The sequence below is a fragment of the Pygocentrus nattereri genome, chromosome 6 (assembly GCF_015220715.1).
Source record: "Pygocentrus nattereri isolate fPygNat1 chromosome 6, fPygNat1.pri, whole genome shotgun sequence".
Taxonomy (NCBI): Eukaryota; Metazoa; Chordata; class Actinopteri; order Characiformes; family Serrasalmidae; genus Pygocentrus; species Pygocentrus nattereri.
The window spans coordinates 41,733,499-41,751,265 of NC_051216.1; the positions used below are offsets into that span (position 1 = coordinate 41,733,499).

General features: G+C 38.0%; 1 protein-coding gene across 2 annotated transcripts in view; it reads right to left on the reverse strand.

Moving 5' to 3' along the window:
• Positions 1-17,767, reverse strand: part of arhgap15 (Rho GTPase activating protein 15) — a 72,110-nt gene that overhangs the window by 17,479 nt on the left and 36,864 nt on the right. For both annotated transcript variants that reach the window (XM_017715518.2, XM_017715517.2), the window contains 6 exons: positions 16,916-17,014; positions 14,625-14,763; positions 11,177-11,299; positions 9,695-9,793; positions 9,239-9,316; positions 7,324-7,458 (listed from right to left, as the gene is read on the reverse strand). In XM_017715518.2, the coding sequence (XP_017571007.1) occupies positions 7,324-7,458; positions 9,239-9,316; positions 9,695-9,793; positions 11,177-11,299; positions 14,625-14,763; positions 16,916-17,014 (673 nt within the window). The remainder of the gene's footprint in view (positions 1-7,323; positions 7,459-9,238; positions 9,317-9,694; positions 9,794-11,176; positions 11,300-14,624; positions 14,764-16,915; positions 17,015-17,767) is intronic.

Sequence of the window (17,767 nt, forward strand, 5' to 3'; positions counted from 1 at the left end):
TTCCAAGTCATTTTGGATAATTTCTTTTAGTCTGTTCATCATGAAATTTGCATGCAATGTAAAGGGTAACAGGTATTTTCAAATTATGTCAAAAACTGAAAAACGTCAAAAATAGAGATACAAGGTTTTTTTCCAACAACAGCGATGTGTGGGAGGAGAAGAGGGGGTCTATTCATAGTAATCACTGAGATATTGTACTTATATTCATTATATTTAAAATTGAATTTAGGTCATTATATATTATACAATCTAAAGATTATTATTAACCCTTAGAGGAATTATTACTGTCATTTAGTAGCCATATAGTTTAAATACAATTACATAATTGCATAGTTAACTATGCTCTTAAAAAAGATGGTTCTTTAAGAGTTCCATAGTAAAAAGAAAAGGTTCTATAAAGAACCATGAAGAGAAAACAACCCTTTGTATGATTACAGAGTTTATGCATTATGTAAGGGTTCTTCAGATTGATGGAGAATGTGCTGTAGAGGGTTCTATATAGAACTTTATTAACACCAAAAAGGGTTCCGTTATTATTTTTTTAAAGCTAGTAACCATTTTGGTGCTATACACAACCCAGTTCCGTTATCCAGCAGTCTGAAGAACCCTCTACTGATGCAAAGGGCTCTTTGAGCGTTCGTGGTTTTACATGAAACTATTTTCTACTGTAAAGAAAATGGTCCTAATATAGAAAGCGTTCTTCTATTGCTACAAGCTTGACCTCTATATAGCAACAACGACAGATGCTATATAGAACCCTTTTATATAGAACCATCTACAACAAATTCTGAAGAACCCTTTCACGATGCAAAGAACCTTTAGTTATGCAAAGGCTTCTTTGAGTGTTCATGGTTCTTTATAGAACCTTTTTCTTTTCTAAAGAACCCCTGATACAACCATCTTTTTTAAGAGTGTGTAGCATAACTCTATGTTACTATATTTTACGTTTATGGTTAATTTTATTGTCCTTCTTTTCATGGGTTGCAGTTTTCAAGCTCGAACCACGAATCTTTGTGGAGCCTATACCGGAACAGTGCACTTGTGCCTTTGGTACCGATCGCACGTATGCTTTTTGGAGTGTCCATACAAATGTGACGCCCACTGCCCCCTACCCACACCCCCCACCGGCCCCCAGGAAATGGGTGATACAATATTGAGCTAGAACTTCCACAAATGATGTCACAAAGGACATCCTTCACACTGCCCCTTATAAACATTACAGAGATATATGCGCACACAAATATTAGCAACCACCTGGGATACCATAGCAATGGTCTTGCAACAAATTTTGCATATGAGTGTGTATTTCTAGTAATTTTCACAGAATTGTCTTTGATTTTTTCGGTGAACTACTAGTGACAAATAATGAAAAGGGCATTTCTGCTTAAAACTAGCATTGAGTGTTGTCATGTTGTGTAATATTAGTGCTGTATTGCATCACTCATCGTCATTAGCCATCGCAATTTTGAGTCCTTTGTCCATCATTTTCTTACTACGAGACCCAGAATGCATTACGCAGGAATATCATACAGCCATTGGGAATCCCACCCACAGTGAAAAATAAATGCACTGTGTGTACACTAATAAAGACAGACGTGATATTCAGCTTTCTGACACACTAACACAAGCTACCTGGCTTCCTCCTGCATTGGTCAACTAGCAGGAAAAACAAACATTTTAACCAGCGCTCATAAATCCACCACAAGTGCTTGTAGTTCCTCACACCTCATCAGAAGGGTCTATTGTGGCATCACTATAAGAGGCCATTAAGCATTTTTTCAACTTATGTAGCAATAGTTAAGTTTTCCATTTTGGCCAGCATGCCCCTTTATGATAAAAGTACAAGATGATATCACAAATAAATAAATAAACAAACATGCCTCCCAACAGTTAAGCCTGTTCTAAACACAATTCTAGCAATAAGTGGAGGAAAAGTGCAGCCATGACTTGTTCCAGTAGCAACGTGTTATTGGGCAGCGTTCCTAATTGAACCAGCCCTTTTCCAAAGAGGGCTTCCAAGGACCTTTAGCTAATGCCACCCATTTAAAGGGCAGTCGTGGTTAGGAGTTAGCCAGTACTCTCTGGCCAGTGTCGCTGCACAAAACATAGCTCTACTCTAATGGATGACCATAAGCTGCCAGCTTAGTGAGAATCCCCCAAAAACTGTTCCGTTGATTATTAGGATCATTGCAAGTATATGTGAAAAGAAGAAGCTATAGTCCTGTGCAAAACTTTGTGCACCCCTGGTCAAATTATATTTTATAGTTTTGTTGATTGAACTGAAAACAACTCAACACCTCAAGTTAATACTGTGCACATTATATATTTGATAACGCTTTCTTTTACAGTTCCCTAAGTTCTAGGTATTAACCAGGTGAGGGTGAGGTACAAACTCCAAAGTACTAGGTAATTATTTTAGATGAGAAAATATTAAGTACCAGGATAGTCTAAATGAATTACTATAAAACATCTCACAGGTTCTAGATCAGTACTAGGTCATTATTTTAGATGAGAAAATATTAAGTACCAGGATAGTCTAAGTGAATTACTATGAAACATCCCACAGGTTCTAGATCAGTACTAGGTCATTATTTTAGATGAGAAAATATTAAGTACCAGGATAGTCTAAGTGAATTACTATGAAACATCCCACAGGTTCTAGATCAGTACTAGGTAATTATTTTAGATGAGAAAATATTAAGTACCAGGATAGTCTAAATGAATTACTATGAAACATCCCACAGGTTCTAGATCAGTACTAGGTAATTATTTTAGATGAGAAAATATTAAGTACCAGGATAGTCTAAATGAATTACTATGAAACATCCCACAGGTTCTAGATCAGTACTAGGTCATTATTTTAGATGAGAAAATATTAAGTACCAGGATAGTCTAAATGAATTGCTATGAAACATCTCACAGGTTCTAGATCAGTACTAGGTAATTATTTTAGATGAGAAAATATTAAGTACCAGGATAGTCTAAGTGAATTACTATGAAACATCTCACAGGTTCTAGATCAGTACTAGGTAATTATTTTAGGTGAGAAAATATTAAGTACCAGGATAGTCTAAATGAATTACTATGAAACATCCCACAGGTTCTAGATCAGTACTAGGTAATTATTTTAGATGAGAAAATATTAAGTACCAGGATAGTCTAAATGAATTACTATGAAACATCTCACAGGTTCTAGATCAGTACTAGGTAATTATTTTAGGTGAGAAAATATTAAGTACCAGGATAGTCTAAATGAATTACTATGAAACATCCCACAGGTTCTAGATCAGTACTAGGTCATTATTTTAGATGAGAAAATATTAAGTACCAGGATAGTCTAAATGAATTACTATGAAACATCTCACAGGTTCTAGATCAGTACTAGGTAATTATTTTAGATGAGAAAATATTAAGTACCAGGATAGTCTAAATGAATTACTATGAAACATCTCACAGGTTCTAGATCAGTACTAGGTCATTATTTTAGATGAGAAAATATTAAGTACCAGGATAGTCTAAATGAATTACTATGAAACATCTCACAGGTTCTAGATCAGTACTAGGTAATTATTTTAGATGAGAAAATATTAAGTACCAGGATAGTCTAAATGAATTACTATGAAACATCCCACAGGTTCTAGATCAGTACTAGGTAATTATTTTAGATGAGAAAATATTAAGTACCAGGATAGTCTAAATGAATTACTATGAAACATCCCACAGGTTCTAGATCAGTACTAGGTCATTATTTTAGATGAGAAAATATTAAGTACCAGGATAGTCTAAGTGAATTACTATGAAACATCCCACAGGTTCTAGATCAGTACTAGGTCATTATTTTAGATGAGAAAATATTAAGTACCAGGATAGTCTAAATGAATTACTATGAAACATCCCACAGGTTCTAGATCAGTACTAGGTAATTATTTTAGATGAGAAAATATTAAGTACCAGGATAGTCTAAATGAATTACTATGAAACATCCCACAGGTTCTAGATCAGTACTAGGTCATTATTTTAGATGAGAAAATATTAAGTACCAGGATAGTCTAAGTGAATTACTATGAAACATCCCACAGGTTCTAGATCAGTACTAGGTCATTATTTTAGATGAGAAAATATTAAGTACCAGGATAGTCTAAGTGAATTACTATGAAACATCTCACAGGTTCTAGATCAGTCTAGGTCATTATTTTAGATGAGAAAATATTAAGTACCAGGATAGTCTAAGTGAATTACTATGAAACATCCCACAGGTTCTAGATCAGTACTAGGTCATTATTTTAGATGAGAAAATATTAAGTACCAGGATAGTCTAAGTGAATTACTATGAAACATCCCACAGGTTCTAGATCAGTACTAGGTCATTATTTTAGATGAGAAAATATTAAGTACCAGGATAGTCTAAGTGAATTACTATGAAACATCCCACAGGTTCTAGATCAGTACTAGGTCATTATTTTAGATGAGAAAATATTAAGTACCAGGATAGTCTAAGTGAATTACTATGAAACATCCCACAGGTTCTAGATCAGTACTAGGTCATTATTTTAGATGAGAAAATATTAAGTACCAGGATAGTCTAAATGAATTACTATGAAACATCCCACAGGTTCTAGATCAGTACTAGGTCATTATTTTAGATGAGAAAATATTAAGTACCAGGATAGTCTAAGTGAATTACTATGAAACATCCCACAGGTTCTAGATCAGGTATGATACATGGGTACTAGATAGTCAATATTAGCAGGAATGTATTTATGTGTTATAATGTATTTTACCTGGAACTTCAAAAGAATAAAGCTGGATGTGAGTAGGAGCTCAGGTCTTACATAGTGTGTATGTCCATTACCTAGATACTAAACTCAATCTGAACTGTAAAAGAAAACAGGGATGCTTTCTACGGTTTTACTGGGTTCTTTCCGCAAAGTTCAGAAAAATTGCCACTTGTTATGCAACTGTAAACGGGCTGTAAGAGAAAGCAGGATTTGTCTCAATGGTAGTAGCTGTACATTATTATAATGTACAATATTGTACAAGAATTTCTGAATTCTTACACCTTGCTGTTTAGTTCTTTTCACACAATTTCATAGTCATTTATTTATACTATCCTAGTACTTACCATCTTATTACCTAAAATAATTGCCTAGTACTTTGGAGTTTCACACTTAAGTGGGTAATACCTAGAACCTGTGAGACATGTCATAGTTCTTTTTGACTATCCTGTTATTTACCATCTTAATACTTAAAATAATTCCCCAGTAATTTGGAATTTATACCTTACCCTTAGCTGGGTAATACCTAGAACCTGTGAGACTACCATGGTACTTACCATCTTGTTACCTAAAATAATTACCTAATACTTTGGAGTTTGTACCTCACACTTACCTGGTTGATACCTACTGTAAAAGAAAGCGTTATCATATATTTTATGTTTTACTGTATGTCTTATAAAAATATATGACTCTACATTAGACCTCATACCTTTGTACTATAACACCACGCATCATCGCTGTGAGAACAAACCTCATATCTCCAAAATGGTAACTTTACAGGAAAAGGAAAAACACATTCTTAACTTGTAATGGAATTAGTAGAACAAGACTTTTTGCCATGTATTTTTTGAGCATTTAACATGCAAATTATGCAAAAAATGGACAAAAAAATAAAATACAAGGTTTTGCATGACAGCAACCACATGCACAAGAGCCTGTGATCGCATGTCTCGTAAACATACAGTACGTTTACTGTGCTGTCCTGACTGGTTTTCTGTCTCTCCTGAGTCTCGCAGATTTTCCCCAAATCTCTCGACAGTAATTCACACAGAATGTGTTGCAGGTTGAGCTAATTATACCTCCTGCTCCGAGGGGCCCGGTACCCTATTAATTAGTTGACTAAACGTTATCTGTAAGTGATCAAGCGCCTCCACTCATTAAGTGGATGGAAGCAGTTTGCAGAACGGCGGCCTACGTGCAGGTGCAAGTAAATATTTATAACTGAACATCACCGCAGGCTTGTTCTGCCTCTTGCTCTTCCCTGCGCAATGGGGGAACCCCAGGTTGTAACAAAGGTAGAATTTTCCCGTTTGAGACACGTGACCAGCTTTTACCAGCAAATCTTTCATCTTACGTTTAATAGAAATAGACAAACTGGCTTCACAATTAAACATTACGTTCATTTCCTAGACCCAGATTAAGCCTAATCCTAGACAAAGAAGAATTTCCAAATGGAGAGTCAATGCTGGAGCTGCAGCCAGCTCTAGGTTGCCCTGTATGACATGATTGTTTAGGAACTGCCCAACTTTCCATTCAGCTTCTTATACAGATGCATTGAATCTTACATAAAGCAAGTCATTTTTCTACAGACTACCATTGGACTTGATGCCAGGTTCGATTTTAATTATGTACCCTGAATAATAAATGAGGGGCTAGCAATGAATTGAAAGTAACAGCCACTAATTTGCATGATGCCATTTGTATAATACTAATGGGTCACCATTTAGAACATTGATAGCAACATTAACCTTTTTGTTTCTTAAGTGAAGTAACACGTTTTTAAAAATAAATAAATAAGTAAGTAAATAACTAAAACAATATGCACTCCACTGAAATAAGAACATGGCATCTAAAGAGGTGGAGTGCCCAAGAGAAACAGCATGGCGTCAGTTGGCCTGCTAATATGGGGCCCAGAGTTTGGCCTGCTGTGGCAGTGGGGGGTTCCATGTGACATTAAAGCTGATCTGGTGACAGTTTCTGTCTGGACCGCAGGCCTTGGCTATGCCCTCTGGCCTGAGGAATTCCCCTACTCCCATAAGAGGAGAGCAGCTCAGGGTTTGGGAGAACCACCTCCCTGTCAAAGAGCGACCCCTTTTGGCTGACAGGCATGTCAGAAAGGCCATAAAGGACAGGTCAATCAAGAATATCTGAACTAGCATGGTGTACCCAGGTAAGCCAAGCTTTCAGGATAGCATCCAATGCTGACATTGGGCCAGTTCTATATTCCACCTAATGCTGAAATTGGGCCAGTTCCAGCTATCCCAATCCCAACCATGGCAATTATGTCAAAACTGGTCTTGGATTAATGTTCACCGTGATCACCGGTCATTTTCTTCAGATCATCTGTCCAAGTTTTTTTTTTTTTCTTTTTTTCTTTAATTCCTTCATGCTGGAAGCACAAGGGCACCTCATGAAAGGACTGAAATATTGGTTTATAAGCTCAGGCACCAATAAATATTTTACCCTCATCATCAAATCCCAGAATCTCGTGATCAGTTCTCTTAAGAATTCCATACTATAGAACTGTGTTAGACCTGTGGTTGCTTACTTATGGCTTCCACGAAAGCGTCGAAAAAGCGAAAGGGAAATAGCGGCTCTGGCAGTTCACGGAAAAACATCTTTAGCGCTCCGGTGATGACATGGATGTCCTCCCATTGGCTGTCGTCCAAATTCAGCTCCTCCTCTGGGGATGAAAAAGAAAGAACAGAACAGAAGGAGGGGTTAGCGGGAAGAGAATCAAAACATCAGTCTTTTGATGAGGAAATTAGAGAATGCTAATCATTATGTCAGTCTTTTTTGTTGTTGCTTTTTTCTTGCAGTACAACAACAAACTGTTAATATGTCCCTCGAGAGCTCAGAAACATTGTTCCCTTTGCTTTTCATGTGTAATGAAAACATCTTTGAATGTCATTGAGCAACACTAGGTGCAGAATGCAGTGCTAACACTATTTAACACTAGCAGCCACACTGCTGAAAAGACTATGGAGGTACTGCAAAAATTGACTTTTATATGCCACTTTATCTGATGGCAATTTACAATATCAACATCGCTGATGTTGGAAGAAAACCTTGTATCTCCAAAATGGTAACTTTGCAGGAGAAGGAAAAAACACACTTTACTTTTAATGCAAGTCAATGGAACTGGACATTTTTTCCAAGTAATTTTGGGATGTTTCTTTTGTTCCATTCATCTTGAAATTTACAACAAATATAAAGAGCCGCATGCATTTTTTAAAAGTGTCAAAAACTGAAAAATATATAGAATCATGTTTCAAATAACAATATGTATTATGAAGTTTATAACAACCCTTAAACTAAAGGGTTGGGTTCTATTAATAGTTCTATTAATAACACTGTTATGAAGCATTGTTCCATCCATCCATCCATTTCCTAAGCCACTTCTCCATCAGGGTCGCAGGAGCCTATCCCAGCAGTCTTCGGGCGAAAGGCAGGATACACCCTGGACAGGTCCATCGCAGGGCAGACAGACACAGTCACTCACACCCAGGAGCAATTTAGCACATCCAATTGACCTGACTGCATGTCTTTGGACTGTGGGAGGAAACCCACGCAGACACGGGGAGAACATGCAAACTCCACACAGAGAGGACCCCGGTCACCCGGCCGGGGAATCGAACCCAGGCCCTCCTCGCTGTGAGGCGACAGCGCTACCCACCACGCCACCGTGCCGCCCCCAAATAATGTAAAGTAATTAGAGGCATACACATTTAAATAAAGTGGTTCTTCAAGAGTTCTTTAGTAAACAAAATGGTTCTATATACCATAAAAAAAACCCTTTGCATCATTAAATGGTTCTCTGCGTAAATAAAACATTCTTCAGATTGATGGGGAATGTGCTATAGATTGTTCTATACAGAGCTACATTGAATAACCTTCTATATATCACTAAAAAGGGTTCTTCTATGGTTACAAGCTTAACGTCAGAAAAACAGAACCCTTTTCAAAAAGGTTCAATATAGAACCATCTATAGCACTTCATCCATTAATCCAAAGAACCTAATAATGATGCAGAGAACCCTTTAATCATAGATGTAATCAGAAATAGAACCATTTCCTTTACCCAAAAAACTCTTTGAAAACCATCTTTTGTAAGTCTGCAGTTAAGAACATTGTCAGTTCCATGAAAGACTTTAACGTCCTCAAACTAAAGTGACAGTTTTCATGCATATTTGCCTGCATGTCTACAGTTTGAGGGCATCTTTTATAGAACTGATATATGATGTTCTTAATTGGAATGATGCTGCATAACAGTGTTATAAATGGACTGACTGTCCACTTTTACTTCATAAAGCACTTTATATTGCAAAATACATTAGATATCGCTGTTCATAACTGCTCACTGTTCAATGCTTATGCATGTTATGAAGTCTCTATGTAGTTAGCCTTCAAATAAGGTGTTACCAAAATTGACAAACTGGCAAACTGGTCTCAGTGATGGTTACCTTGGTCAACTAGGAAGCGTAGTTTCTGAATGGTGGACAGGTTGCCACTCACTCTGTATATACCATCAGCCTCTAGCCCTAAAACAAAGGGTAAAAGGATCGGGCATCTGAAAATGAGTTACAACTGTATAAAACATATATTGATGCTTCCAGTCACACGTTATTTAGATGGTACTCTGTAGATGCTGTACTGATACTTAAATCATTAGATTTCTGGTGATGTTCAGCTGATTATCAAGATCATTATGGTTAGGGTTAGGTGTAGATGTAAGTTTAGCCTTGAGGTTAAGGTTAGGCCTAGGGTTAGATTGAATAAACTCTTTCTCACTGAACGTAAAGTTGAGTTGCATTTAAAGGATATTGAGTTGAATGTTACATAAAGATATATCGAGCATTTCTAAAGCATCTACAGCTGACCATCCAAAGCACGTTACCATGCTTTGAAAACCACCGTACCTCGTTTTTCCACCTCCTTCACACACAGCTGGACAAATCTGGGCACCGTGGTCCCTTCACGTTGACACAGAGTCAACAAGTGACAGCCGAACACGCAGTCTGCGGGAAGACGTTTTTATAATCACACACTCAATTTCCACATTCAGTATTCAGCTCAAAAAGCCTGTTTTTCTTCATCACATACACACTTGCACTTTCCTCAAGTCGGGCGATTTCCTGAAACAATCATCAGACGGTCACAACCCGCCGTCGTGTGACACAGTTATATCAAACTGCGACTGTCGATATGGAGTTACTCACAGTCTATTAACTTCCTCGCCGTTTGGCGTTTGAACTAATATGGGGCCAGCCGAGCTCTCCCTAAGGCTTATGGAACATCAAAGATGGCCTGCTCTCGTTTGAGCACTCGGGAAGGGGGTGGGGGTGGGGGAGGGTTGGTGTGGGGTTGGGGGGGGGGGCACTGTGCTAAATGCATAAATGACTGCGAGCAAGCCACCTTTGCATACAAATTCCTATTCGCACCACTTCCTGGAGAAATATGTGGAGGGAGGGAACCTTTTGAAATAAATTACCCTTTAATGGTGTGCTTGCGATATGAAGAGAAGAGGAGAAGACTAATATTGAGAAGGATGTTCTGCTAACTAGCTTGCCTTGGAGCTCTGCCAGCGCTATCAGTTGGAGGGGCCACCTGCGCTATTTCTTAATCCCAGAGTACTTTTATTTATCCCGTCAATGCTGTCCTCTTTGATCTCGTATTTCCCTCATAGATACGACATTAAAAGGGCCCTGTTAGACACCAGAGGAAATTACAAATATCACCACTTCATCTAAGAATTTCAACCACGCTTAAGAAATCCTTTAAATCCTCGCTGCTCAACACAGTGCATTAGTTAGAGGCTCAAGCAGAGGTATGTGCGCTTGCTTGCTTGGGTTGGTAAATTGATTTGTTCCGGGAAAAGAAGGTCTTTATTGTGAAAATACCTAGAAAGAATCAATTAACTAATAACCGACATTCTTGTTTTCCACATTTTCATTGACGATTTCTGTAGCAGCTTCTACCCACCATGTTCTGCTGTGTTCAGTGGGACGTTTTGGTTTGTAAGTTACATGGAGAGTTTTGTTCCTTGATGTTCTCACATAGTAGAACAGTGTTGATACAATTACCGTCTATGCTCTGGTCATTAGGCCTCATTCATCAACCATTCTTAAGGAGAAATTTCTTCTTAAAACCCACTTAGACAGTTTCTTTCTTTGTGAAACCTCGTATTTCCAAAATGGTAACTTTACAGAAGAAGGAAAAAACCAATGGAACCAGACATTCTGGGATGTTTCTATTGGTCTGTTCATCATGAAATTTTCACACAATGGAAAGAGCAACAGGCATTTTCAAATGATGTCAAAAACTGAAAAATGGTATTATGTATATTATAAGGTCATTGAATGTGGTCCATTGTCCCAGGTTTCTAGACAGTGCAGCATTACCTTTAATGAGGCCCTTCTCCTGTAATGTTTTCATGGAGGGCCGTCTGGAAATGAACTTCTTCAGCCTGTTCTTCACGCCGTTCTTATCTGCGCTGTCTGAGGCACTGTAGTTTAGCTTGAACACTGTGCAGACCACAGGAAAGAAAGGACGCCAAGTTTTTCAGTAGTCATCTTCAAAACCTTATCTAACTTAATGGCAAATCTCAGTTATTTCTGTTTTATCGTGAAAATGTCTGACAAAATGAATAGAGCCATTTCAGATCTTACAAAATCCTCATTTCATAACACTGACTCGGCTTGTTAGTCTTTTAAATGACTTCAATGACTTTTGTTGCTTAATATCAATGGACAGCATGCCAGCAACACAAACTTTGAAAAGCATCCCAACGTTGTAATAATCTTGGGACAGATTTTAGGATCCTGTGGTTCCATTAAGAAAATATATGGAAAATATAACTTGTAATGAAAATGCAATTTAGAGCTTGATTAAGCCTGGGCTATAAAACTTTCTGTATCTTTATAGTACCGGATTACTTCGATATTACAGATTTTTTTGAAAAATTCTGTCATTAAATATCCAATTTCAATACATAAGCAGACATGCTGCGATTGAATGAACCATTCGAAACTGACTCGATACATATGCAAGGTAAGGCTCCATGCACTGGTTCATTTCCCAGTGGGTCACAATATGCCTTAATATGTCAAATTAGCACCATATTGAGTCCACAGAAAGCCATAATAGATGACGTGGCTTCAGATTTACACAATAAAATCAGTCAAACAGACACTTGCTAATGGTGAGTTACCTCAGCTAACACTACTAGCCTAGTCTTTTTCCACCTTGGACCTTTCAGCTCAAAAGCAGCCAGGTTGTGAAGAGATGGTGGTCTGATGCGCAGTGTGATGAAATATACTTTTAAAAGTTTTATTGTATCAAATCTGCGTGAGTCGAGCCTAAAAATGAACATGAACTTGACATTTACCGCCACTCTCACTGCAACATACTCTGTTGTGGTAGAGCAGCACTCTGCTACATGATGCTATGCAATCCTGTGCTCCACAACACATCCAGTGTGCACTGGCTTTTAGTATCTGTGAGCTGATATGCTTGTTTGAGCATCTTGACTGTTATCTATTTGTCTAAAACTACCTTCTGCAATCTGAAACAGTAAGAAAACACACTCATTTGCAGCACCTCATACTCATTTCTGGGTCCAGCCACACTCATTTTTGGTTTATAAGAAGGTATCGAAATCAAGGAATCGGTATTGGTATCGGTATTGAGAATATTTAATGATATCAAGCCCTAGTCCTGGTTGAAACTGGGTGCACTTTATCTTCTATATTCTGCAATGAGGTTCTCGTTTCTTAAATTGGTGCTAGATGGAATCGTTGTAACTGTTGGGAACGAGATGTAATACGTGATATTACATGTAGATGCATTAGAGGTTCCAGGTCAAGTCTTTATGTAGCTCATAATGTGCAGCCGAAATGGACTTCTTGGTTCAGGATCAGAATTCTGAATATAGATATTCAGCAATTTTGTCACTGATACTAATAGCAGTTTTAAGAAGCTAAAAATTCTCTCCGACAATATCAGCAGATACAATTTGACATAGTTTAACAGACGAAAATGAAACAGACTGTACCAGTTTTAGTTAAACAGCGTTTTACTGACTGGTACGATTCTCACAATGTATGATAAACTTTCAAATATGGGTAACACTTTATTTGAAGGCTACCTACATAAGGGCTTCATAACACACTCATAAGCACTGAATAATGTGTTTATGAAGCACTACTTGAACATTTATTAAGTGCTTATGTCGGTTCATAAGATGACATAAGATGTTTTATGAAATAAATGACATTGTACTGACATAATATGAATAAACGTTGAACATATTTACAGCACTAAACATTTAAAACACTATACATAATTGCATCAATCATCTTATCTATGCCATGGAGGGAAGAGGGGGTGGTTTCCAGGCATATTTCACCTGATATTAATACAATGTCATCTTGAGAATGCTGACATAAATAGTTATGTATAGTGTTGTAAATATGTTTAGTGCTGTAAATATGTTCAAGGTTTATTCATATTATGTCAGTATAATGTCATTTATTTCATAGAACATCTTATGTCAGGTTGCGAGAACTGACATAAGCACTTAATAAATGCTCAATTAGTGCTTCATAAACGCATTATTCAGCGCTTATGAATGCGTCATGAAGCCCTTATGTAGGTAGCCTTCAAATAAAGTGTTACCCAAATATGATTCAGTTCTTAGTTTTTCTCAGTCTTAAACAGTTGAAATGTCTTAAATAATATACACCAAAAGTGTGTAAACAATCCCTCTAATTAGTGAATTCAGCTATTTTAAGGTGGACCAAATGCTGGCAAGTATGTTTGAATATATATATATATATATACAGTTTGTTTAATCTAGAAAAGCATTGACCAATAACCTGTAGCAACTGCACATGTGCGTAAGATCACCAAGCCCTGCTAGATATAACCGCCGCCGCCCCCACCGACATGTTGGACTGATCATCCATCATCAGTATCTGGCCTCACTAAGGCTCTTGTGGCTGAATGCAAATGTTCCATCACCTAATAGGAAGCCTTCTCAGAAAAGTAGAGGGTGTTCCTGAAGCAAAGGACGATAAACTCTCTTAATACCCTTCATTTCAGAAGAAATGTTGGATGAGCACGTGTCAACAAACTTATAGGCCTATAAAGACAATATTTACTTTATATTAAGTGTCTCTAATAACTGTGTAGGTACACATGAATAACATATGCAACAAAACTGTAACTACTGATGATTTAGTCAATGTTATGGATGAATTACAGAAGTACTGCCTATGTAATTACATGTGTATAAACTTCAGTTTTGCCTCATGTTATTACACACGTTTATCTTCTACACAGGAATGTTCCAGTCGTGTAGAGTTAAAGTTACACTTTAAAATAAGCGGCCAGCTCCTGTGTAGTTGTTATGTAGGGATAGTGTAATAATACATTTGTATAATTACATGAGAAAAAACTGACGTTGATACACATAAGGTGTCCTTCTGTAATCCATCTATAACAGTGACTAAATCATTAGTAGTTACATTGTTGTTGCATTTGTTGTTCACATGTAACCACACAGTTATTAGAGACAATTAATATGAAGTGGGACTGAAAATTGAACTCAGCTTTCTTTGTCGTTTCTGTTAACTATTTTTCATATACAGTATCATCCTAAGCTTTGACAATAACCTTCAAAAAGCTTTCACGAATACAGATAAATCTGTGGAACTTTGATTTTGAAGGCCAGCTGATACGTCATTCAGGCCCCAGCTGGAATGCAGCAAAAATATTGACGCCTGTGTTCCAACTCTTGATATTTGTGTGATTTGCGCATTTCCTCTTTGTGTTGTGCTCATCACTCACTGATAGAACGTCTGTTCTCAGGCTTCGACTCTTTGGCCTTGATTTTCGTTGAGTCAGAGGCTTGTCTGCTCAGGCACTCTGTACTGTTGGACCTCACTATGGTGGCTTTCCCTCCTCCAGACCTTGCATCTCCACTAGACTGTTGAAATAAAAGCAAGTGTGATCGCTCATCAATTACTCATCAGTGTAGTTCACCCCCTCACTCACAAATTCACTCAGCCTCCTTTTGTTGGTGGAGTTTTGGCCTTTTATGCTCAGCTCCGACCAGTTTTGCTGTGCTTTCGCATTGAGATTAGGATCTGTGTGGGGGGAACTGTTTCATCTGAAAATAAAATAGAACTCTCACTGAACTCCACCCCATGCTTATTTTTGCATGGCAACATTTCGGTCAGATTGTTCTCAAGACTTGAAATCAAAATCACTGCATCACATATACACCATTGTTCTGATGAGGAGAATGTCCCATGAGGAGAATTTCTAAGCCGGCTTAACATGTAGACTTGTAAACTTGTCCATTAACACTTTACTGTAGGGCAGTATTATTAAGGCTACATGACACCTACATATGTCCTTCACAGCAACTTTCATAGACTTACATAAACATTTATAAAGGCTGATTCAAATAGGTGTCATTTGTCACTAAGGACAATGTAGGCTCTCTGGTGGAGCTGCTAGCGAGCAATGAAGTGTATCATATTAACTGCCACACTAAAGCAATAGCATGTAAACAGAGTAGAAACATAATTATAAAATATCTTTTATAGATATTGACTTGCTTGCTCACCAGTGAAGAAAATATCCAGTTTGCTTATGGTTTTGTAAATCATACACTCTCATATGGAAATACCTTTCCATAGAAATATATTCCACCAACGTTATTGAAGGAAAAAATAAATAGGGTCCTCCAAAACAGGCCGAAAACGCATGTGTGGTTGCCAAGTAAAGTGTTTGAACAATGGTAATGTGAGACACCTGAAAATAATAGAGATATTAATATTATATAAAAGAGAAAATAACATTTCAATTGTTGGCACTGGCCAAAAATTGATTTTACATGCCAAAAAATTGAACGAATACTTCTCACATGCATCCAACTCACACAGTAAGATGCCATTTCCTTGATTTATACACCTTTATAGAGCATGAGTAGCTAAAGCAGCGTTATAATTGCCAATTATTTTCCCTTGGCGACATCTGGTATAAATAAAAATAATGTGTAAATAAACAACTTAGTGATAGTGTTAGTAAGGCGTGGGAACGAGTTCTTGCCTTATTAAGCTGTGGTTAAGACTGGTTGCACCTACACCTTACTACGTCGTGGCCAAGACTTAATTATGTCATTCCCACACCTTACTCAGCCATGGCCACACATTAGGATGCCGTTCCTATCTCTTACTAAGTCATGGCCAAGACATAATTATGTCAAAATTTGTAAATAAATTGACTAAGTAAGGCGTAGATAATTGAGTCGTGGCCACAGCTTATAAAGGTGTGGGAATAAGATATTGCCTTATTGCACTGTGGTCAAGACTGGATGGATCTCGTAAGTACACCTTACTAAGTCGTGGCCACGCATTAGGATCTCGTCCCTATGCCTTACTAAGCCATGGCCAAGACTTAATTATGTCATTCCCACGCCATGCTAAGTCGTGGCCATGTATTATTTTTATTTATACGGGATGGCACCGGCAGGGCTTCGTACAAAAGAATAGTTTGGTGAAAAATCTAATTTTCCACTTAGCTCAGCTGTAGCTGATCAGCCAAGACACAAATGGTGCAAAACTTTTGCCTCTTTAGTTCAGAACTGGAGATGCTTATTTTGCTAACACTAGATGTCAATAGTCACCCAAATCTTTTCAGCAAATCCATCCCTAAAACGTCTCTTAACCCACTTGAACCACATTCAACTCTTCATTAATAGTACACAGATTCGTCTATGGGGTTTAGGACACATTGAGCACAACCTCTGTTGTCTTAAAAGGCTTCCCCTAGTGTTCTGCTACACAGTGGACTGTCTCAACTAGTTTAAGTGGAAACCTAAAACAATTTCATTAGGTAACAAAAATCGCTTTCAATTCAAATGAAGGCAGTGAATCATGAGTTGAAATGATTCAGTGTCCGCCCAAACGTTAACAACCTTACTCCAAGTTTCATTTGGGCTCACTTACTCATTTGGTAATGGAATATAAAGCAAGATGATTTGTACATGTATAATGGCCTGTAATGAAGATGCAATCTGATGCAGACACATAGAGTCAAATTCCAGCCGTTTCTGTAATGAAATGACTCACCGATCTGTCCACTGCTCTTTTGATGGCGTCATGCCATTTGCTGATTGTGGCGTAGTCATCTGACTGCAGGAGGAACTCGTCGCCGGACCTGGTTGTTATCTGTGGACAGTTTAGAGCGGGTGTTGAATTAATGCTTACGTAGCTAAAGAAGTGCATCCTGCAGTATATCACCGAAGTATTACATGCTGCTGTGGTTTGCAGTGTCTTTCCAAAGTTTCAGTTCTAGAGACGTTCGTTAAGCCAGACAGTAATACTTTCTGGCTGCATGCGGACGTGTTTCTAACATATCACTTCATCTGCACCATGACGTCATGGTAAATAAAGCGAAGAAACAGATGCATAACCAAGAAGTGCATGAGAGAAATGAATAGCCTATCTGGGGGGAAATCACACTTAGCATGATACCTGACTAAACGCTGCACTTGTTTTCGTGGAGTGACGTAAGTGCACATGGCACCGTCACACGGCATAAGTGCAAATTCTCACCAAGCATCGCCGCTAAGGTCAGTGTTGTCAAGTACCGCTGGGAAAGTCTGATGGTAGCTATTGAACATGGCACTTTTTTGTGCGAACCAGAATCATTTTAACATGGCTAGTGTCTAAAAATACCAGGCGGTATGAAGTTCTCGTCTTCTTCTTCTTCTTGTTTTTCTAGTCACTCTGCATAGACGTCCAAAGTTTCTTGCCCGTTTGAAAGAGGCTTCTCTGACTTTGAGAGAGGATGGCAGTGGGGGGAGTGGAGCAGTCTCTTTGGGGGTAGTGAGTATATAAAGGGAATGGTTCGGGGCACAAAACCTGTCAGAATGGGTTTGCGATCCCTCTGTTCTCGCATGTAGAACATCTGAGCGAGCA